General features: G+C 39.9%; 2 protein-coding genes across 2 annotated transcripts; both read right to left on the bottom strand.

Annotated features, from left to right (window-relative positions):
* Positions 1-1,061: 1,061 nt before the first annotated feature.
* Positions 1,062-2,185, bottom strand: LOC143854699 (uncharacterized protein At1g76070-like). Its single transcript, XM_077364792.1, has one exon. The coding sequence runs from the start codon at positions 2,070-2,072 to the stop codon at positions 1,377-1,379; it is 696 nt and encodes a 231-aa protein (XP_077220907.1). The 5' UTR covers positions 2,073-2,185; the 3' UTR covers positions 1,062-1,376.
* A 1,532-nt stretch (positions 2,186-3,717) lies between these two features.
* Positions 3,718-16,951, bottom strand: LOC143854387 (DNA-directed RNA polymerase II subunit RPB1-like). The gene is made up of 14 exons (XM_077364339.1): positions 16,600-16,951; positions 16,216-16,479; positions 12,633-12,932; positions 12,386-12,544; positions 11,654-11,815; positions 11,319-11,539; positions 11,064-11,205; positions 10,644-10,979; positions 10,234-10,520; positions 9,706-9,964; positions 6,570-9,631; positions 6,074-6,145; positions 4,302-4,355; positions 3,718-4,187 (listed from the first exon to the last, which is right to left on the bottom strand). The coding sequence occupies exons 1-14, from the start codon at positions 16,681-16,683 to the stop codon at positions 4,085-4,087; spliced, it is 5,505 nt and encodes a 1,834-aa protein (XP_077220454.1). The 5' UTR covers positions 16,684-16,951; the 3' UTR covers positions 3,718-4,084.
* Positions 16,952-22,567: the final 5,616 nt, after the last annotated feature.

Genomic DNA, 22,567 nt, shown 5'->3' on the forward strand with positions numbered 1-22,567 from the left:
AAAAACTGTGTATTGCTCTGATATAAAAGATTCCTCTGAAAACAAATGAACTGCTTGGCTTCTAAACCAATGAACTTGTAATGCTCAGCCATCTTTGCAAAGGTTTCTAATAAGTCTACCTACTGGGGTTCATTAGAGGAAAAAAACTAGAGCCAAGTTCACCTTCCCTTTTTCTTATAGGTACTTTGAAGGGCCAAAACAATGTAAGCTACCACAATGAAGAAGACAAAATTTGGCATGGTGGTGTCATTAGGCTGATGAATATTCCATGAATAATTTCTCATGGTTGCCAAATGTGCCCTAAAAAACTCATTTAATGTTGACACACGCAAAAGGGCTCAAAATTCTATTGCCAAAAGTCGACCTTGTACAGCTATAAGACCACCGGTCATAACAAATGCTTCTCTTTTCTAATCTAACTCAACTAACCTTTAAATAAAGTCATTTTCAAGAAAAGACAAACAAAAGGAGTTGGACATGTTAGAATAAATCATTTGAGGAGGACATGTTAGAATAAATCTATGTATTTCTGCATAAACAGTAAGGAATGCTAAAATGAAGAGCTACCTTGCAAAAAACAGCTACAAGGGCACCCCCCACAAGACAATTTAACCAAAGTGCATTTATAATGGCACAGAAAAATATAAAATTAAATCTCTTTGGTGAAATTATCCAATGGGAGCTCCCTTGTAGCTGATGTTTTGAGAGGATTCCTTTTAGTTTAGCATTCCTCATAAAATATACATCTCAAAGCAAACTCCCACAAAGGTTCAAACGAAAGAACTGCTTGGCTTCTAAACCAATGAACTTTGCCATTGGAAGAACCGTCCCTCCTTGCCTTATTACCTTTTATACATAAAACACTTTGAGACATCCATTGCAGAGGTTTGTAACAAGTCTCCTCCCTACTGAGGTTAAAAAAAGAAAAAAAAAAAAAGAAGACCCGTGTTCATCTTCCCTTTCTCTTCTAAACAACAAAGCTTCCACAATGAAGAACACAAAATAGGGCATGAGGGTGTCATAGAACTTTAACAGATCATTTTGAATTTGATCCAAACATACCCACTAAGAAAAATTAAATTGAAAAACACAAAGAAATTGAATACAATCAGATATCTGTGGCCTCCATGTCTACAAAAAACCAAATGAATCTACTTCAATTTCTTACTAAACTACAAATTAAAAAAAAAATACAAAAAGCCAACCTATGAACATATGAACAGAGTATAATATGTGTACTGTGTTATCCATGTTGAGAAAACAAACATATCAATTACAAAATTTCCACACATGGGACTTTCAACCTTTACAACCATTTCAAGATCCAAAAAACTAGATATTATATATAACAAAAAAAAAAAAAAAACCACCCACTATTATATGTTCTTTGAAAAATGAAGAGGCCTAGGTGGGGCCATGGTTCTTCTCTTCCAAAGGTTGGCCTTATTTGGCTCCAAAGTCACTCCACCACCCACCGCCAATGGCGCCGAGTGAGGGATCGCAAACTCTTCATCATCATCATCAGATTCTTCTCTCTCCTCGTCGGAATAATAATTGCGGCCACCACCTCCCCTCCAATCAAAATCCGCAAACGCGTTGCGCCCGCTCGAGAATTGCTTCATCTGACCTAAGGCCGGCACTCTCGCTGGAAAATCCTCCTCCTCCTGCTTAACATCGGATTTTCTACCGGCGCGAAAGATTTTCATGAAAGACGAAGATGACTTGGGACTTTTTGTCTCTGTCTTTGGCTTTGGCTTTGGCTCCTTTTCTTCTTTGGGAGGCGAGGGAAACTTGGCTTTGCAAATTCTCTTCTTGTGTTTAACTTTTCCCATGCAAGAGACTTTGGGAGAGGTGGGTTCTTGTGTATCAAAGCTCCCATTCCTTGTTCTTCTTCGTGCCTCCGCCGGAATTATCGATATGATCGGACCGGAGAATCCTTTTCCGGCATGGGCCTTCAAATTCTCTTGTCTTCTTTCTAGGCCGGGACTATAAGGTGGGTTCACAAATGAGACTGTGGCTGTTTTGGGTAGAAATGAGAAGATCTTACTCTTTGATTTCTTTGTTTTTTCCATTGAATTATGGAAGGGAATTATGGAAGGAATAGTTCTCTATCTCTTGCCTGTAAACTTATATGCAGTTCTATGAAGAAGAGGAGAATTTATTATATGTTTTACAAAGAGAGAAGAAAGGTTTGGTCAAAGGATGACTTTGCCCGTTAGATTTCTTAGCCGTGGTCCAAATCAATGCGCCGGATATGACAAAAGGGATAGCTATCTTTCCCAATAAGACATTCTTGTCCCTACTCGTTCTTGCTTTTCATTTTCCTCTTGAAGACACTTTTGCATCCACTTTAGTATTGCCATGTGTGTAAGGTGTGTGTCAAATAAAGTTGTGGGTGTTCTTATCATAAAAATATTACTACTAGGGATTTGCTAGGGACCTCGCTAAAGGCATTTCGCAAACCGCCTGTTGCATGAGAGAGCAGCCACTTCCAGAATAATTAAATGAATAAGACAATCTGCTATGTGGGCCGTATTGAATTGGCTTGTAAGTGTTATTTGGGAAAGCTAGGACCACATGAAAAGACAAGCTAGGTCCGTGCATGTACCATGTGTTGAAATCATTTCCAATTTTATGTTTTTTTTAAAAAAAAATGTTTTACCTCTGGGCCAACTGGGGGGAGAGATTTAGAGGGGATTGACCATCCTTGACCCAAAGGCTAGGGTGGATCGAGTAGTTAAGGTTGATGCAATCAAGTTTTAAATTTTGACCGAAATTTCAGACCTTAAATTTCGGGTTTCTGTCGAGACCAAAACTGAAATTTCGAAACAAAATTTCGGGCTGAAATTTAAGGAATATCTCCAAAAAATCAGCAAGAATCTTTTCCTAATTCCCCACACAAGTTTCACCGTTTTGGTGAAAAAAGGGAAAATATTATGGGGAAACATCTCCGCCGCGCGCCACTTAGGATAAAAATAATAATGATGTCTAGAAGTTCTCTAGCGGTGAAAGGTCTAAATGACAACTAAACGAGCTTCATCTTTGGAAGATCTCAAGCATTTGAAACTCCTATAATTCCCCCAAAATGAAAATGAGCAAAACAGAGCCAGAGCTTTTCGGGAATGGTAATGACCTTTGAGAGCTCTTTAAATAATAAAAGATAGAAAGGGATTTGCTAGGGTCCATCGCAAAAGGCACGAGTGAAAATATCAAAATATGGTTGTGCTGATATCACTACCCTTTCAAATATGAAATGGCTATTGTCACTAAATAAACATATGAAGGGCATTTATTTCCATTTGCCATTGTCATAAAAGGCAGCCGCAGCCTCACGTCACCGCCCTATATATGTGATTTAACTAAACACTTGGCATTTATTGTTTTTTTATTAGGTTTTTTTGCAAAAGAAGCCTTCTCCTTTGCTATATTTTAAGAAAAACAAGCCTTCTAGTTTGACAATTTACAACTAGTATTCACATTTGAGTGAGTTTTGCACAACAGATCGCCATTACCATGACCAAAATACCCATGGTAGATCTTTTTTAACTACTTATTTGCCCCCTTTTCTTCCCCATGCCACCCCGTCAGTGCATTTATGGGGTTATGGGCCTATGGCTGGGGAAGAAATGGGGACCAATATATCATTTCCCCCAGGGGGGGAAAAATCAACATGAATACAACTCAAACTTGCAATGTAAAAAAATCAACATCAGTCTCTACAGAATACAACTCAAACTTGCAGTGCAGAAGATAAACATCAGTCCAGATAGAATAGAATACAACACAAACTTGCCGTGTCATCTTAATTACAACCTTCCCTTCTCTCTAATTCTTGAAAGAAAAATCTGTCTTGCTAGATTTTTCAAGAGCTGGATCCTAATAATACAACAGAAACAGGGCAAGAAAATGGGGTTTGGGACTATGATCACAAGTAATTTATCATATGAGTCCACATAAATACTAACATCAAATAAGTCTGATGATGTCAAAAACATCTAGTCTAAGATGAAAAGATACATCACTTGTGACTCGTGACTTTGAGAACAAGAGAAATGACTAACAACCTCTCCGACGAGATCTTGTCTCAAGGAGCACTCTCCTCATCCTTGTTGCTCAATTGCGGAGTGTATTGACTGGTAGATGATGGGGAATATCCCGGTGCAGTTGGTGAGTAGCCAGCACTTGGACTGAGAGAAAGAGAAAGGATTACGGTGTTTTTTTTTTTTTGAATGGTAAAGAGAGGTTAGTTTTATTGTTGCTTAAATGAGGAAAGCTTTAGAGAGTAATACAATAATTCTAACCTGTACTGCGGAGAGCTCGGGCTGTAATCTGGGCTCACGCCAGTATTATATGGGCTGAGAAAGAAAAATCAACACCATTAGTGATGCAGGGAGATGTAGCGGCAAACACAAGATGGAGATCACACAAAGAGCAACTAAAATAACTCGTGAGGATTTGAAAAATCCACACCACGGTTTTGGGGAAAAGCTCCAATATAAGATGGGAAAGGAGCCAAGCTCCTTCAACCTTTGTAAAAGAGCCGAGGCTCTCTTTACAAAGGATGTTACAAAAATTATTATGCCCATAACTTCATCAAACCATGTCCGAATTGCATAATCTTAGGCTCATTATATAGGCAATAGAAAAACCTTTCTAAAGATACCAAAATCAAGCCAAACGGATAAGATTTGATGCCAAAAAATATGATATAAATAAAATGACGAAAATATAAAATAAAGAAATAAAAGACTTGTTCAACGCCGCGCGTTCTGCATCAATTAGGATCTGTATCCAGATACAAAATGCCATTCAACCTGCATAGTTCTAGCAACTTTAGCCATAGAATCAATGTAATGTCAGTTTTTAGAGCAGTAGTGTTACAAATGCACATGGGTCAGAATCAATTTCAGGCCCTGCTCTTTGGTGTTCGATGCGCCCATGAGCACGATTTGAACCGTGGAAGGTAACTCGGCAAATGTAGTAAGTTGGGCATCAAACAAATCTAAGGGTCCCTGGAGGTTTTAAAGGCTAATTGCGGAAATCTTAGATCTAATGACTCTATTGGAGCCCAAGATTGAGCAACGGAGGAGGTCTGCAAATGAGGCGGCAGACACTTTAGCTAAGGAGGGGGTCCTTCGGGAATCTATTATAGTTGTGTCGCACATTAACCCCCCACTATAAAAATTTCTTGTAATCGGACTTCGGACCGTCCTTTTGTCCTTGTAAGCTGTGGGGCATCTTGTCCCTGGATATCTCTATTGATTTTAATGAATTGTCATTTTTCAAAAAAGAAAAAAACAAGTCTTTGAATATCAGTTCTGAAGTGACAAAATTTTTAATAGTGAAGAAGGGTTGAGAATCAATTTTGTAGAAGTAACACATCAATCCCCCAGATCACTTTTGTCAACATGCTTTCCGGTTGAATGATTTTCTGAGGTAGGCCTTTGCAAGGAAAACATAATCCCAAGACACTGAGCAAATAAATTTCAACCTTGCTGATTTGAAGTAAAACCGTAAAAGCTAGTTGCATATACACATCCATAACATATTGAACACATTATTAGTGTCGTGGCTAAATCAACTAATTAGACCAAATATGCAAAATTGCAATACTTAAATAACCTACACACCCTATTACGCAAATATAAGCATGGTTTTAAATTTCAGTTTCGGTACCGGTTTCAGACCCCACCAAAATTTCGTTCGAAATAAAAAAAGCCATTTTTTATCCCACCCGAAATTTCAGGGAAATATTAGATAATGAACAAAATATTTTTTTCCTAAAATTTCGGACCAAAATTGCAGGAAACCGAAATTCTCGAAATTTCGGCAAAATAAAGTACCATTTCAGGTATTAGCTGTTTCGGTGTCGGCCCCGACCGAAACCCGAAATTTCGGATTTCGGTCAAAATTTAAAACCATGAATACAAGTGACTCGATAGTAAAGAATGTGTGCTGCCGTAAAATATGCACAAACACACATGCAAACAAGCACATAACCAAAAAGGCAAAAAGATGGATAATAGCAGCCAACTAGCAACACAGCCACCTTATAATAGTGAAAAAAACTTACCTGCTGGGACTGTATGTAGGACTCGGAGGAGAATACGATGGAGATGTTGGTGAGTAGGATGGGGAAGTTGGGCTACAACAAAAAGTAAACAGAAGTAAGCAAAATGCATAGCATTAACATAAAGATCAGACGAATAACCATGACAAAGTCTAAATGTTAGAACAGGGCCTTCAGCTTGCCCATGGGAAGAGAAGTTGACTCAAACAAACTCTACATGATCAAGAAGAGATAAGGAAAGTAACACAAGGGCATGGATTCAAATTTCAGGTCCGAAACCGACATTTTTTTTTTTAAACTTCAGTCATTTCGGCTGAAATTTTGAAACTGAAATGACCCAATTCCGTCTGAAATCTATGCCGAAATCCAAAATTTCGGCTGAAATGACCCAATGATTGAGCCAGCTCAACTCATATTTGAGTAGGATAAAACCAAGTTGAGCATGTCCATAACAACCCACTGACTTTTAAACTTTGACCCACCATTTGTCATCATTTACCTGTAATTAGGAGACGTCTGACTGTAAGGGCTGGATGACGATATCCTGGGACTGCTGGGCGAGTAAGCCAGAGATGGACTATATTTTGCTGAAGGGGGATTGTAACTTGGAGAAGTAGGGCTGTAGCTGGGAGATGTCGGGCTGTAGCTGGGAGAAGTCGGGCTGTAACCCGGAGAAGTAGGGCTATACGCAGGTGATGTAGGACTATATGAAGGAGAAGTTGGGCTGTAGGAAGGTGAGGTCGGGCTGTAAGAAGGTGAAGTAGGACTGTATGAAGGTGAAGTGGGACTGTATGCAGGAGATGTAGGACTATATACTGGAGAAGTAGGGCTATAGACTGGAGAAGTAGGGCTGTAGCTTGGTGAAGTAGGACTGTAACTGGGAGAAGTAGGGCTGTAACTAGGAGAAGTTGGGCTGTAACTAGGAGAAGTTGGGCTGTAACTGGGTGAAGTGGGAGAGTAAGACGGACTTGTAGGAGAATATGCGGGACTAGTTGGACTATAGCCAGGAGAGCTGGGGCTATATGTAGGGGAAGTGGGACTGTAACCAGGTGATGTAGGACTGTACCCAGGAGAGGTGGGGCTATAACCAGGAGATGTAGGACTATATCCAGGAGAGGATGGACTATAGCCTGGAGATGATGGGCTGTATCCCGGTGATGAGGTAGGAGAGAAGGCCATCCCACCAACATAAGGAGAAAACTGAGCATCTGTAATGGGCGAAGACCGGACATTTGGGCTAAGCAAATAATTTGGCGACATCATTCCATCGTGATACGGTGTTCCTGAAATGGGTGAACGAGAAGGTGTCATGCCAAAATCCAAACCTTCCATGTAACTAGGAAGCTGGAGCTCAATAGCTTGTTGCAACATTTGATCATTCAAATACAAGGAACAGGCCCCTGTGCCAATTGGTGCGAGCTGACCAAGCATAATATTTTCGGTAACACCTTTAAGCTCATCTGACTCAGCAAACAAAGCAGCATCCAAAAGAATATCTACGGTTTCCTCAAATGAGCATCTCATCATGGGACCCGTGTCATTCCGATTAATACCATGACGGGTAATAGCCATTAAGTGACCACGGTATGTCATAGTATCACATAGAATAGCCAAGTGCCTGTAATTCACATAAGACCCATCAAAAGAGATCACCACCCTCAATTCATCCAGCAGAGCCCGACGTACGGCCTCGATTCCAAGAACTTCAATGACTTCAATCAAGTGGTTACTTGTTGTTCTCGTTGCATCAACGTCCTCATGAGAAATAACAGCCAATAAATTCACACCTTCTGTGTCTAGCATCCACTCTATTTCAGGTTTAAACCCTTCATTTTCTTCAAACTTGCTTATTTTTCCGTTCTTAATAAATACTTTATTAATATCAGGAATGCCTCGAAGAGCCATTTCTGTCAGCATATTGCTCTCAATCTTTTTGAGGAACACGTCATCTTCCGCAGATTCATCTTGCAATTCCCCCTTAGGAGCCTCATCATTCATGATACGTATCCGAAGAATTAGTTTTTCCGCATTGTCATCATTAAATATGCAAGTTAAATCATCATCAAACTCATGGTTGATTTTCTCGGCAATGTCCGCCATGCTCAACTTCTTATCAACCATCATTTCCCGATTTAACTCTATGCGGAGCAACCAAGGTGAAATTTTTTCGGGGGCAACCTCTTCATCTGGCATTTCATAATAAGACTTAACAAAATCAATATCCTCCTCAATAATGGTGCTCATTGGATCTGGATCATACCATACTTCCGTCGCCTGTGTTACACTACGCAAAGTAGTGTATTCCAAAGCACATTGAACATTCTTGGCCCTTTCTTTTGACTTGTTGGCGTCAGATTTAAGGTACACAGAAAGTGAAGGGGTTTTAATTTTCTTAGCAACATTTATAATTTCCCTCAACCTGGGCACACCTAACGTAACATTCTTGGCACTCACACCAGCATAGTGGAAGGTATTAAGGGTCATCTGAGTAGCCGGCTCACCTATGGACTGTGCAGCCACACAGCCAATCATTTCACCTGGTGCTACCAATGATTGTAAAAAACGGGATTCTATCTCACCAATAACCCATTCGAATGCTTCACGAGTGAGCCTGTATTCCTTCAACACACGCTTGCTGGCAAATGTACTTCGAAGAAGGATGTTGAACAGGAGGGTTGCATTTTTCTGAGCCTCCATGCTAATTTGATCATCACCAGGAACAACTTTTAACCTTTCTTGAAGCTTATCAACCGCTTCAACAATCTCCATTGGATGCATGCCAGATGGCCTTCTCAAGTCAACCTTAAATGTCTTTTGAGCATTCCAGATAAGTCTCTTGAGATTGACGGGCATAGGCAAGGAGTTATCACCTGTGGTAGCAATCTCTGAACCAAGCTGGTATCGATCGGCTTCCAGTTTTTGAACTTCGGCATCAAACACATTCCGAAATTCCCGGATGGTTTTCAAATCCTCAACGTGCTCAGGTACCATATAACTTGGATTCCAGTTATCATTGTCAATCTCATACCGGAAAACGTTGTCAAAATCTGCTTTTTTCATTTTCAAGGAGTCCAATTTCTGTGATTCAATCCAAACAGCATCCATACCATCTTCCCCATACAGAAACTGAATAACATCACCTAATGAGTTCCTAACAGTACCATCATACTTGACCATAATGTCCTCCATAGCCTTCACAAGACGCCTTTGAATATAACCGGTTTCAGAAGTTTTCACAGCAGTGTCTATCAGACCTTCCCTACCACCCATAGCATGGAAGAAAAACTCCTGTGGAGTTAGCCCGCGGAGATATGAGTTCTCCACGAATCCACGACTTTCAGGCCCATTGTCATCTTTGGTGAAATGGGGTAATGTCCGACCAATGAACCCATAAGGAATTCGTTTACCCTCCACGTTTTGTTGTCCCACACAAGCAGTCATCTGTGAAATGTTGATAAAACTTCCTTTGGATCCTGCTGTAACCATTGCCTTGAGATTGTTACTCTCTGATAAGCTATTTTGTGCACTACTACCAGCATCATCACGAGCCTTATTCAACACCTGGGAGGGACAGAATGTGTTAGAAAATTTTAAGTAGGGCACTGAAAATGACAAATCTGTCCAGAGTGCAGCACCTGGTTCACCCTGTTCTCAAACGATTCCATCATAGTTCGCCCAGGTTCTGCCTCTAAAGCCTTTTCTTGGGCAGCCATGATAAGCTCTTTCACATCATTCTTTGCCTTAGATATTGTTTCGCTGATCGTGTCCATTGTAGCTGCGTCAGCAATTGTGTCCCCAATTCCAATACTAAAACCATTCTGTAAAAGCCAATAGTTAACAAGCCACTGTGTATGTCCCAAGAACTTCCGGGCTGCATCAGGGCCCACCTCTTCCCTGCAAACCCAAATACACACTTCAGCACAAATAAACATCATATCCAAATAGGTTGCAAGCATAGATATAATCATGGATTCAAATTTCGGTTTCGGACCCTACCAAAGCCAATTTTATTTTTTAAATTTCAGTCATTACGAAATGGCCCAATTTCATCCGAAATCTATGCCGAAATCCAAAATCTTGAAATTTCAGTCCAAGCCAAAATCCAAAATTTTGGATTTCAGTCAAAATTTAAAACTGTGGATAAGCTTCTACAGGTAGCATACCAGATAACATGAATAAGACTGCCAGTGGATGTTCCAAGGGTCTTCTTGCAGAGAGTGCCACAAAGAAGCTCCCCTCTCTCTATTCGAACTTGAGTATCTCCCGGAGTGATAAATCCTGTTTCAGTTTCAGAATGCCAAGCGGATTGTCTTATGAGATTAATCTGCTTTGGAATGATAAGATTAAATACTTGTTTTCCCGTCCAAAGAGGTCTCGGCTTCAAAATGGCTGGAGCAGGTATTTTCCCATCAAAATCTTCCCACCACATCAAGATGTTCATAAAGACATCCTGCCACAACCCGGAAAAATAATAATTAAATAAAAAAAATTCATAGGTCCTGGAAGAAAATACCACATAAAAAGAACAAACTTGAAAATAAATAAATGAGATAAGACCATTTGCTGTCATCACCTTCTCTATGAAGGTATCTCTTTTAGTAATCTTCCGGCATCCTAAGAGTGTATCCTGGACGATGCCCATAACAGGACGATTTGACTGAGGTGAGACAATGCATTTTGGTACCATCATCAGCTCCAAGACTTCTGCCCTAGTTTCAAACGACTGAGGAACATGCATGTTCATTTCATCTCCATCAAAATCGGCATTGTATGGAGAAGTCACAGATAAATTCAAGCGAAAAGTTGAGTATGGCATAATTTTGATTCTATGCCCCATGATAGACATTTTATGAAGACTAGGTTGCCGATTGAAAAGGACAAAGTCACCATCATTCAAGTGCCTCTCCACCTGCATACAAAAATGAATAAATAAAGACAAGGTGGACGTGCCAAGACTGAATCAAGAATCAAAATTTTTAAGATGGAAACCCACCTTATATCCTAGCTCCAGATGATGATCACTACTTTTCTTCAAGTACCGGAGATCAAGCCTCTGCCCATCTTCCCTTATAATGTACTTGGCACCAGTTTTACCAGGGGGAGGATGAGGCCCATATTCTACCAACTCCTTCAACCTGAAAAATATGGCAATATTTTTAAAAATAGGAACATCTGTTTAGTTTCCTGCAGTATAAGAAAAGAAAGAACCACAGCATTGAGAAGATAACTAGAAAAACAGATAAGCCACCTCTCGATGTTATATGGTGTCACAGTCTCCGGGTATGTTAAATTTAAAGCAATACTCCACGGTACTCCCAGTTCATCAATGTTAATTGTAGGATCTGGCGTGATCACAGTCCGTGCAGAAAAATCCACACGTTTCCCCATCAAGTTGCCTCTAATCCGACCTTCTTTAGCCTTAAGCCTACTACATATAGATTTAATAGGCCGACCTGAACGTTGTGTAGCCTGCACAGTAAAGCATAAATCAACTTATTTTTTTATTTTATTTTTTTAAAAGATAAGCATAAATCAGTTGATAAAATTCGTTATCGAGGACTAATGAACGTATATGATGCATACCCTCGGCTGACCCGGAAGCTCGTTATCAAAATATGTAGCAATGTGAAACTGCAATAATTGAGCGAATTCTGATATGATGTGGGCAGGAGCTCCATTTCTCTCCTGCCTTCTAAGATTCTCGTTGTGTCTAATAATCATTGCCAATTGATGAGTTAAGTCATCCTGTTACAGGGAAAAAAAAGTGAAAAAGGTCAATATATTGTAAGCAAAAATACAATCAAAAGCATACTAACATGACAGTTACAGAACTCATTAACACACTAAAAGCCATTTTTGTCGATCATTTTTTCTGTCCATTAATTTAACTAAAATGAGTACAGAACAGAACCCAAACCCATCATAAGAAAAAGAATTGTTCTTAAAAGTAAACCCTCAGGCCCTGTTTGGATTGCAGCAATAAAATTTCTGGCAGAAAATATTTTTTTGGATAATTTTTTTTTCCTTTCCATGGTTTAGAGGAAAATAATAAAGTTATGTCGTATTTAAAGGGATATCAACATAAATTGAAGGTTCCTCTAAATAAAAATTAACTATACTGGTTCAATTTATTTCATGTGTAATTAAACAATGGAAAAGTAGGAAATTCTTGGAAATTTTTTCCTTTCCAAACTTTTCCAGAAAATTCCTGCAATCCCAAAAGGGCCTTAAACTTATCGACTTCCCAGTAAAGAACAAACAGTTGGTAAATACAAAAAGGGAAATCAAACTCGTATAATAGTGGAAGTAGCTTGCCTCACTCCTAGAAGACGTATCCATCATCACAGACGGTCTAACAGGGGGAGGAGGAATCGGCAAGACTTGTAAAATCATCCAATCTGGACGGGCATACTTGGGGTCCAACCCTAATAATCGGCAGTCCTCGTCACTTATCCTCTTCAGAATACTAAGAACCTGAATGAAACAGATAATAACAGAGTTCTAAAACGTATGAAGAAGCGTGAGCAAAAAGTAGTAGAAGAAGCATTTGCATGGGGGGTACCCTTTCTGCAGAAAGTTGTTGCTTCCTTTCTACGGGTTCAGGAAGCTGTTCTTGGTCATCATTTTTCTTCTTCGTAGCCTTGTATTCAGCAATCATTTTCATACCTTCAACTGTTAACTTCGGCTGTTGGGCACCACAACCCCCTCGTGGCTTCTTTACTGGTTCTTCAGAATCTTGACCTTGGACATCGATTTCATCACCCCCATCGCATTTTGTTTTGTTTTTACAGGCATCCAAAACCCTTCTTAGTCGATGCTTTGGATTTTTAACTTTCATAGCTTGCTTGAATTTGTGGTCCTCCTGCAAGAAGTCGTAATAAATCAGAATGTTGATATACTGGCCAATATTAGCAGCCAAGTCAGATTATCAAATAACAAAAAAAGGGCAAAGGCTTATAAAAGGAGGAGGAGCTTAGCAAGAGGGAGCAGGTGTAAATTATTAGTTATTCTGTGCAAGTGCCATAGTTAATTATCAGTTACAAAAATTATTACTACTGACCAGCATTTCAAAATTCGATAACAGCTGGTAGTAGAAAAAAAAAAATTTCTTATCAAAGGGGCACATTTTCCATTTCTGATCATTTCAAAAGTCAGAAACCATTGCATGAAAAATAATCCCAAGGATTTCCATAACAAAGGGGAATACTTAACCATATAAGAACACAACTTAAGCCTGGATTCAAAGAATACAAATTACCAGAAGGTCTAGAACTAAATTGACTGGACAGATACAAAAAAAATTGAAATGAAAATTGATGTATGATCCTTTGTAACCTAGAAATATCCCCAAGCACTAAGCGGGCTTGGAAACGAACACAAATATGACGACTCAAATTCTTTTCCGAGTTCCCTGTTTCAGATATACTCTTGTAACATGGAAGTTTCATTTCAAAAAGGTCAGCAAAACCATCCTAAAAATCTCAAGAACTTTCCAAGGTGCTCTACACTCCCAAATCTTCCTCTCATGGACGTGGCAGGTGGAAGTGGTCAACAGCATTTCAAGCGGAACCTTTCCGCCCATGCCAGCACCTCTTTCTAAACAACATAATCATTGTTGTCTTCCAAGCTCCATTGGTGGGCTCGATCGTAACCTGGGACCGTGGAGTCCCTCCCACTTCCACTTCAAGCTGACATGGCTAGAAGAACCCTCTTTGATTGAGAAGCTTAGGTTTCGATGGGCTGAAGTTGGGGGTATTGGGCCAGATGACGCGAGACTAGAATTGAAGCTTATAGTTGTGAAATCCAGACTCAAAATTTGGGCTAGGAAGGTGCTTGGAGAAGTGGACAAGAGTAAGTCTTTCATCCTTAAGAATCTCAACAAGCTCGATGGCATTAATGAATATAGTTAGCTAACCTCGGATGAGACCTCGAAAAGGATCCAACTTCAGGAAGAGTATAATCAAATTATCATTCATGAAGAGTTGAAGTGGAAACAAGGATCCAAATCAAAGAGGTTGAAAGAGGGAGATAAGAATACCACCTACTTCCATAGCATTGCTAGTGCTAGGAAACGTAGTAGCAGAATTCAATCCTTGGTAATGGATGGTATCAGGGTAGAGGATCTGCATGCCAGCACCTCTTTCTAAACAACATAATCATTGTTGTCTTCCAAGCTCCATTGGTGGGCTCGATCGTAACCTGGGACCGTGGAGTCCCTCCCACTTCCACTTCAAGCTGACATGGCTAGAAGAACCCTCTTTGATTGAGAAGCTTAGGTTTCGATGGGCTGAAGTTGGGGGTATTGGGCCAGATGACGCGAGACTAGAATTGAAGCTTATAGTTGTGAAATCCAGACTCAAAATTTGGGCTAGGAAGGTGCTTGGAGAAGTGGACAAGAGTAAGTCTTTCATCCTTAAGAATCTCAACAAGCTCGATGGCATTAATGAATATAGTTAGCTAACCTCGGATGAGACCTCGAAAAGGATCCAACTTCAGGAAGAGTATAATCAAATTATCATTCATGAAGAGTTGAAGTGGAAACAAGGATCCAAATCAAAGAGGTTGAAAGAGGGAGATAAGAATACCACCTACTTCCATAGCATTGCTAGTGCTAGGAAACGTAGTAGCAGAATTCAATCCTTGGTAATGGATGGTATCAGGGTAGAGGATCTGTCTACAATTTCCTCAGAAACAGTTTCTTTCTTTGAGAAGTTGTACACGTCAGACGAATGGACCTTCCTAACCCAACTAATGTTCAATTTGGGCAACTAGACTAGGGTTCCACCTCCAGGACAAGGCAGGGCAGGAAAGGCCTTTCTTAGAGGAAAAAGTAAAAAATGCTATATTTTCCATGCCCAGGTTGACAGCTTGTGCATGTCGTTCTATCAGGTGTGTTCGAAATGAATCAAAAAGGATATTATGGAAGGCTTTTACAAAGGTTGTAACCTGGGTAGATGCACGAGTGCCATGTTCATCGCTCTTATCCCTTAAAAAGATGTGAAAAGCCAGGCAGATTTCCGTCCCATGAGTCTTGTATAGCATCTACAAAATCACGGCCCAAGTGATGGCTAATAGACGTTGTCGTGCATTGGGAGGTATTATATCTAAAGCCCAGAGTTCTTTCATTCACTGCGAACAAATTCTTGATGGAGCTCTGTTTGCTAATGAGGGCATAAAATTCTATCACCAATATGTAAAACAGGGAGTTCTCAACAAAGTTGATATGGAAAAATCTTATGATGGAGTGGAGTTGAGGAGGAAACTGGAAAAGAGTTTTCTTATCAATGTAAGAAAGGAAAATTCGAAATTAATATTCATATTCTCCTTCGAAAGTAGATTCATAACCCTTGAAAAAATTACTAAGTGTGAAGCAAATCCAATCGTGCAAACAAAAGCACACTATGAATAATGAACTTCTCTACTGAAAATGAACCACTTTCAACCCACTGAAGAGCCCAACTGCTCCACATCTCAAATAATGTCAAAAAGCCCACATCCTTTTTCCTCTTTTTTTTTGTGGTAGATTGTCCATTTTCCTCTAACCAAATCAAATTCATTTTAACCAGGGAATGAAGAAAACAGTTCAGTAAAGCCAAATAAGTCTCTCATGTGATCAAACAATTCAACGTTTGCTCAAACATGCTTTTGTTTTAATTGAGGATTATACAATATTGGCAGTGGCCTTCTAAACATGTCAAGCTCCATTGTTTCTGTTGTGCATAATTTTTGGTTTCACACCAAAGGACATTTTGGTTATTTTCTCTATGTGAACGCCACGTATTAGAATTTCGAGAATATAGGTTTTTTGTTAGTGTTTTTGGCCAATTCTCCCGTTTTTGTGATTGTGTTTCTTTGCATCGTTTTTCTACACCGTTTTTTGTTTTAATTGAGGATTATACACACTGCCAAGCCACATAAATTTTGGTTTTTTTTTTTTTTTTTTTTTTTTGTGATTGTGTTTCTTTGCATTGTTTTTTCTACACATCGTGGTTGATCCTTGTTGAGAAGTTAGGTATTTCTCAGTTTTTTACAGTTTCAGTCCAGTTGCCATACTGCTCCAAAAAACCTATCATAAACGTATGTCTATCTGAAACCTACACTTCCGAACCAACAATTCAGGATAGATAGAGAGATCATTAGAGTACCTCATCAGCGAGAACTTTGGAACAATTGAAGCAGACACAGCGCATAATACTAAGAACAGTCTTGAGAAACCCTATGTGAAACATAGGCTTAGCAAGCTCAAGATGCCCAAAATGGCCAGGGCACTCCGCCATGTTAGCAGTACAAGTCTCACACTTCATTTTCCGATCAATAGTCCCAAGCCTAGGATCACTGAGTCCACCAGGTTTCGGCTTCCCTCTCTCCATCGTCTCGCTGTGCTCGATCTGCACCACAGACATTTGTCTCTGCAAAAACAGCACAAAAAAGCAAAATATCAAGATTTTGCGACTGAAATTAGGGTTAGGGTTTCTGAAAAAAAAAATCCCTAGAAATGGGGGAAACGAAAAATTAGGGAAGAGACTTACAATCTCATCAGGGCTGAGGATGCCGAACTGGACTACTTTGACTTTGGCGACCTCTGCCGGAGAGTAGGGGAATCGCATATCCATGGTGATGGATCTGGTTCTGATATTTTGCGAGTGGAATTAGGGTTAGGGTTTTGGAAGAGTTCTCACGAGAGCGAGACCTCAGCTTCGATCTAGGGTTAGGGTTCCGAAGAGTTCACAAAGATCTGTTTCGATCTAGGGTTAGGGTTTTGTAAGAGTTCTCTCTATAGATTTGGTTTTAGATTTTTTTTCTTTTTTTTTATCTTTACTTTGAGATAGAGGCAGAAAGAGAAGAGAGTCTAGAAAATGTTGTCTGGAAAATGTTGGAATGGAGGGGTTGAAGAAGTATTTATCGCCGCCTTAGTCCAATACTTTCCAGCAAAATGTTCATAATTTCCAGGAATTTGCTAGCGTACATCGCAGATGGTCTGTAGCATGTCAGACCAGCCACACAGGCTGCAGCTTTTTTGTCTTCATTGATGAGGTGGACCATCTGCGATGGACGCTAGCAAATCCCTAATTACCAATAGTACATTAGTAACTTCTAAGTACTTCTTTTTCCCATTTTACCCTTAGTTGTAGATAATATGTGGTATGAGATTTTATATGGTATAATTTAGGGGTGCAAGTTTGGCCCTGTTAGCCCTTACCCGCCCTGAGCCCGAACACGGTCAGGGTTCATTTTTTTAGACCCTGACTCAGGTCGGGTCGGGTTCTGGGTTAATGCCTCGGGTACCGTGACCCGGCCCGACCCTAATTTTTCTATTATAGAATTGAACCATCTCAGCTTGTAGACCTTTTTCTCATTTCAGGAGTGACGAATGCATGTTTCTTTTGCTAATGTTTTCTATTATCTTGGATTGGTGTTTCTTTAAATTATTATTATAAATTGTCTATGTTGCTTGTCATGTTGTTGAATTCATATTGTCTTATTTTGTTCCCTTTCTCTGTTTATTGATCATTTTGTTCTATATGATAAGTGGTTGCTTTATTTTTGGCACTCTTAACAGGTATTTGCACTAGGGTCAATTAGGCCCGACCCGGCCCGACCCTGCTCGACCCTGCCCAATCAGGGCAGGCCAGGGCTAGCACTGAGCCCTGTAGGGCGGGCCATGGGTTGAGGTTTTTCGGCCCTGACTCAGGGTCAGGGCCGAGATAATGGGATCCAGAGTTGGGCTAGGGTTTTGAAAAACCCGACCCAGTTGCAGCCCTAGTATAATTCAGTTTAGTTATTTTTCAAAAAGTACTCTACGTGCCACGGATGATCCAAACCGTCCATTTGATGGGCACACCGTAGGATGATCAAACCGTGGCTTTGATGGGCCATAACATAAATAGGATGTGGCCCAAAAATCATTTCCATGGGATTATCCCAACCCTCTGATCTATAGAGGAACTGCAAATTATGGACACCTATATAGATCAGAGGGTTGGGATCATCCTATGAAAATGATTTTTGGGCCACAATCAATTTAAGTTGTGGCCCATCAAATCAATGGCTTGGATCATCCTAGGGTGTGCCCATCAAATGGGGTGGCCTGGATCATCTTACGGTGTGCCCATCAAATGGGTGGTCTGGATCATACTATGGTGTCGCCTGTACAATACTTTTTGCAAAATAACCACACCGGCTTACACCATATAAAATCTCGTTAGAGATAGATGTTGCCATTTTTTTCGAGAGAGAGAGATTTTCAAAGGATTTAATGTTGCCTTTGGTGATGGAGAGATTTTAGGGATTTCTAGGGGTAATGTGATGAAGGGTAAAATGGGTAGAAGAGAAATTTAAAAGCTATTTAAGGCACAAAATTGTAGCATTGGTAATTATGAAAAATTTGGGGGATTCTTGTAGATATGTTTTAATCTTGGGAGTTTCTTGTAGTTTTCCCTTTTTTTTAAAAAAATGGTACCCATGTGCTTCAAACAACCTATTTGATGCAGGCCGGAGCCCACGTGGGATGGCTAAGATCAAAATGATCTGAACCAAGAGGAAATGATAGTTTCGGGAATCCTCAACCGGAGGCAACGGACGTCACTCAACGTTGCTAATCGCGGAAGTCATTCAACGCGACCAAGCCACAAGCTTGATTTGTAGGAGGAATCACTCTACTCCAAAGCAAGGAAAGTTGCATAGAATATTTTTACAGCAATCAAAAGTCCCTTTTCCTCCATTCTCATTCATTCTTATAGAGATTACAACAAAATACTTGTAGTCCAAAACTCCATAAAAGCATAGACACATTTCCTAGACACACACAAGTTACTAGCTAGTCAAAGCACTCTTTCAAGATAATTAAAACAAACCACAACTTACTAAGAAAGCTACAACTTTCCAAAAACTAAATTTTAAAGACCAAAGACTAGTATTAAAGACAAAGGCCAAAATAATAAATGTGGCTGCATGTGACTTTATGCTCCTACATCATTCTCCTTTGCTTGAGAAAAACTCGACATCGAGTTTGAAGTCAAGTCCTGCCAAAGTTGCTCATCCATCTTCCTTAATTCTTCAACTGAGACCCATGCGTCCTCCGTGCTTAGCTTTCCCTTCCAATGAACTAAATATTGAGTATAAGTCTCACGGCGAGTAGTTATGGAACGTGTATCCAAAACATCAATTGTTTCACGTGAATGATTCACAGGTGTAGCAGAAAAATCATCAACTTCCAGTGAAGTTTTGTCCAAATCACCATGATATGAATATAAATCACTCACATTAAAAACAGGACTGATTGATAACCCATCTAGTAGCTCTATATGATAAGCATTTGGTCCCAATATCTTGAGTATTCGACACGGCCCAAACTTCCTTTGCTTAAGCTTCTTATAAGTTCCAGTAGGAAATCTTTCTTTCCGAAGATAAACCATGACAAGATCACCCTCTTGAAACTCCTTATTTCTCCTATGAACATCAGCACTTGATTTATAGAGTTGAGAAGAATGTTTTAAGTGCTCACGAACCTGGTTGTGAATTGTTTTAATGTGGGCAGCAAATTCTTCAGTATCCATGCTCACTCGGGACTGATTTGGCAATGGCAATAAGTCCAATACTTGATGAGGATTTCTACCATAAGTAACTTCAAATGGAGACTTCTTAGTAGATCGGTGAAGAGAACTGTTATAGGCAAATTCAGCTTGAGGGATGACAAATTCCCATCTCTTTGGATTCTCACCAACCAAACTTCGCAACAAATTACCAAGTGATCTATTCACAACTTCTGTTTGGCCATCAATTTGTGGATGGTAGGCACTAGAAAATTGCAATCGAGTTCCCAAAAGCTTCCAAAGTGTTCTCCAAAAATGACTCATAAAACCGCACATCACGATCAGAAGTAATGGACCTTGGAACTCCATGTAAACGAACCACTTCGTGGAAGAATAAAGTAGCCGTATGAGAGGCATCCATGGAGTTCTTGCATGGTATAAAGTGTGCCATCTTTGAGAATCGATCAACAACAACAAAAATGCAATAATTCCCATGCTGTGTCTTCGGTAAACCAGGGACAAAATCCATAGATATATCTTCCCAAGGTGCTTATGGAGTAGGAAGGGGCTAATATAAACCTGTATTTTGAGAACTTCCCTTGGCCTTTTGACAAACAAAACACCTTTCCACAAACCGAGCAACATCACGCTTCAAGGTAGGCCAAAAGTAACGCTCCTTTACAAGTGCTTCTGTCTTGTCCCTCCCAAAATGTCCACCGAGTCCACTACCATGCAACTCATTAATGACAAACAACCTTAGTGAACCTTCTGGTAGGCACAACGGGTTCCCTTTAAAAAGATAGCCATTAATGATCATGAAATCACTGTTGTTCCCTTCATTCAACCCCTGCAAAACTTTAGAAAAGAATGGATCTGCAGCATAATGTCTTGGTAAGAGATCAAACCCAACAATCTCATAAGATAAAGTGACCAATAAATTGTGCTTTCGGCTTAGTGCATCAGCAACTTTGTTAGAAGAATCAGCTTTATGATTTAAAACACAACTGAACCTTTGAAAGTAGGATACCCAGCTCGCGTGACGAGAATTCAGCTTCTTTTGTGCATTAAGAAACCGCAATACTTCATGGTCAGAATAAAGAACAAACTCCACTCCAATGAGGTAATGTTCCCAATGCTTCAAAGCTTGCACCACCGCATACAACTCCTTGTCATAAGTTGAATATTTCAGCTTGGCATCACTTAACTTCTCACTAAAATAAGCAATCGGCTTTCCACCTTGCATTAGGATGGCACCTATGCCCACATTAGAAGCATCACATTCCACTTGAAATGTTTTTGTGAAATCTGGCAAGGCTAACACTGGAGCTTTAACAAGCTTTGATTTGAGAAGTTGGAAACTCTTTTCCGCTTCATCAGTCCAATGGAACTCCTTTCTTTTCAAAACATCCATCATGGGAGCGATAATAGTGATGAAACTTTTGATGAACCGACGATAAAATGAAGCTAGGCCATGAAAGCTTCGCATATTAGTAAGACTTTTAGGTGTAGGCCAGTCAAGAATTGCTTGAACTTTCTCTTCATCCATTTGAATTTCTCCTGCAGTCACAACATAGCCTAAAAACACAATTTTGTCAACCATAAAACAACACTTTTTAAGGTTGATATACAACTGGTTCTCATGAAGGACTTGAAACACATTCACCAAATGCTCTAAGTGTTGAATTTTGTCCTCACTGTAAATCAAGATGTCGTCAAAATAGACAACAACAAATTTGCCCATAAACTTCTTCAAGAGTTGTGTCATAAGCCTCATGAAAGTACTTGGCGCATTGAACAACCCAAATGGCATAACAAGCCATTCATAGAGGCCTTCTTTTGTTTTAAAGGCTGTTTTCCACTCATCACCCATTCAGACTCGAATTTGATGGTAGCCACTACATAGGTCAATTTTAGAAAAAACTTTTGCACCGGCAAGCATATCAAACATATCATCAAGGCGAGGGATTGGAAACCTATACTTCACAGTTATTTTATTCACTGCCCTACTGTCAATGCACATCCTCCAAGTTCCGTCTTTCTTAGGAGTTAAGAGAGCCGGAACTGCACAAGGACTAAGTGACTCTCTAATAAGCCCCTTGTTAACCAATTCCTCAACTTGTCTTTGTAATTCAGCATGTTCTTTAGGAGACATTCTATAATGAGGCAAGTTAGGAAGTCTTGCACCTGGAATGAGGTCAATGTGGTGTTGAATATCACAGAGTGGAGGCAAACTAGCCGGTAGTTCATCAGGAGCCAAGCCTTTAAACCTGTCCATCAACTTTGAAACTTCTTCCGGAATCACTTTAACATCGTCTTGGCTCTCTCCCACAGCCACCAAAGCATAAGCAACATCTTCTTTCATAAAAGCATGCTCAAAAGCTTTATAAGACACAAGCTTACTTTATTTTCAGATTGCACAGTGGTAGGAATATCTTTTAACGGATTCAACATATACTTTACCCCATGCTTAACAAGAAAGTAGGTGTTCTTCCTTCCATCATGTTGAGCATTCCGATCAAATTGCCACGGCCTCCCAAGAAGTAGATGACAAGCATCCATAAGAAGAACATCAAAGTAGATCTCATCTTCATACTTTCCGATTGAAAACTTGATTCGGCACCTTTGTGATATCATAATTTCACCTCCTTTCTTGAACTATGACACTTTGTAGGGCTTGGGGTGACGTTCACATTTGAGCTTTAATCTATCAATCATAGTCTTTGACGCCATGTTTTCATAACTGCCGGAATCAATCATCAAAATACATTTCTTCCCATAAGACAAGCAATAAGTTAAGAAAATATTATGCCTTAGCCACTGGTCATCTTCTTGAACCGTCATCACCCGACGAATTACAAGACTTTCAGCATCACAATCTGGTTCACAATACTCCTCTTCTACTTCTCCATCGGGTTCCTCATCATAAATTGGTTCTTTCTCCTCTTCCAGAAATCCCTCTTCGGCA

Source organism: Tasmannia lanceolata, unplaced genomic scaffold (genome assembly GCF_043159265.1).
Source record: "Tasmannia lanceolata isolate RefF3 unplaced genomic scaffold, GAP_Taslan_0.1 ptg000020l, whole genome shotgun sequence".
Lineage (NCBI taxonomy): Eukaryota > Viridiplantae > Streptophyta > Magnoliopsida > Canellales > Winteraceae > Tasmannia > Tasmannia lanceolata.

Excerpts from the sequence above, each read along its gene's own strand:
- LOC143854699 (XM_077364792.1), bottom strand. The coding sequence starts at position 2,072 with ATGGAAAAAACAAAGAAATCAAAGAGTAAGATCTTCTCATTTCTACCC.
- LOC143854387 (XM_077364339.1), bottom strand. The coding sequence starts at position 16,683 with ATGGATATGCGATTCCCCTACTCTCCGGCAGAGGTCGCCAAAGTCAAA. Across the intron at positions 9,632-9,705 it reads TTGAGAACAGGGTGAACCAG|GTGTTGAATAAGGCTCGTGA; the intron begins GTGCTGCACTCT and ends TGTCCCTCCCAG. Across the intron at positions 4,356-6,073 it reads CCTACATACAGTCCCAGCAG|CCCATATAATACTGGCGTGA; the intron begins GTAAGTTTTTTT and ends TTTCTTTCTCAG.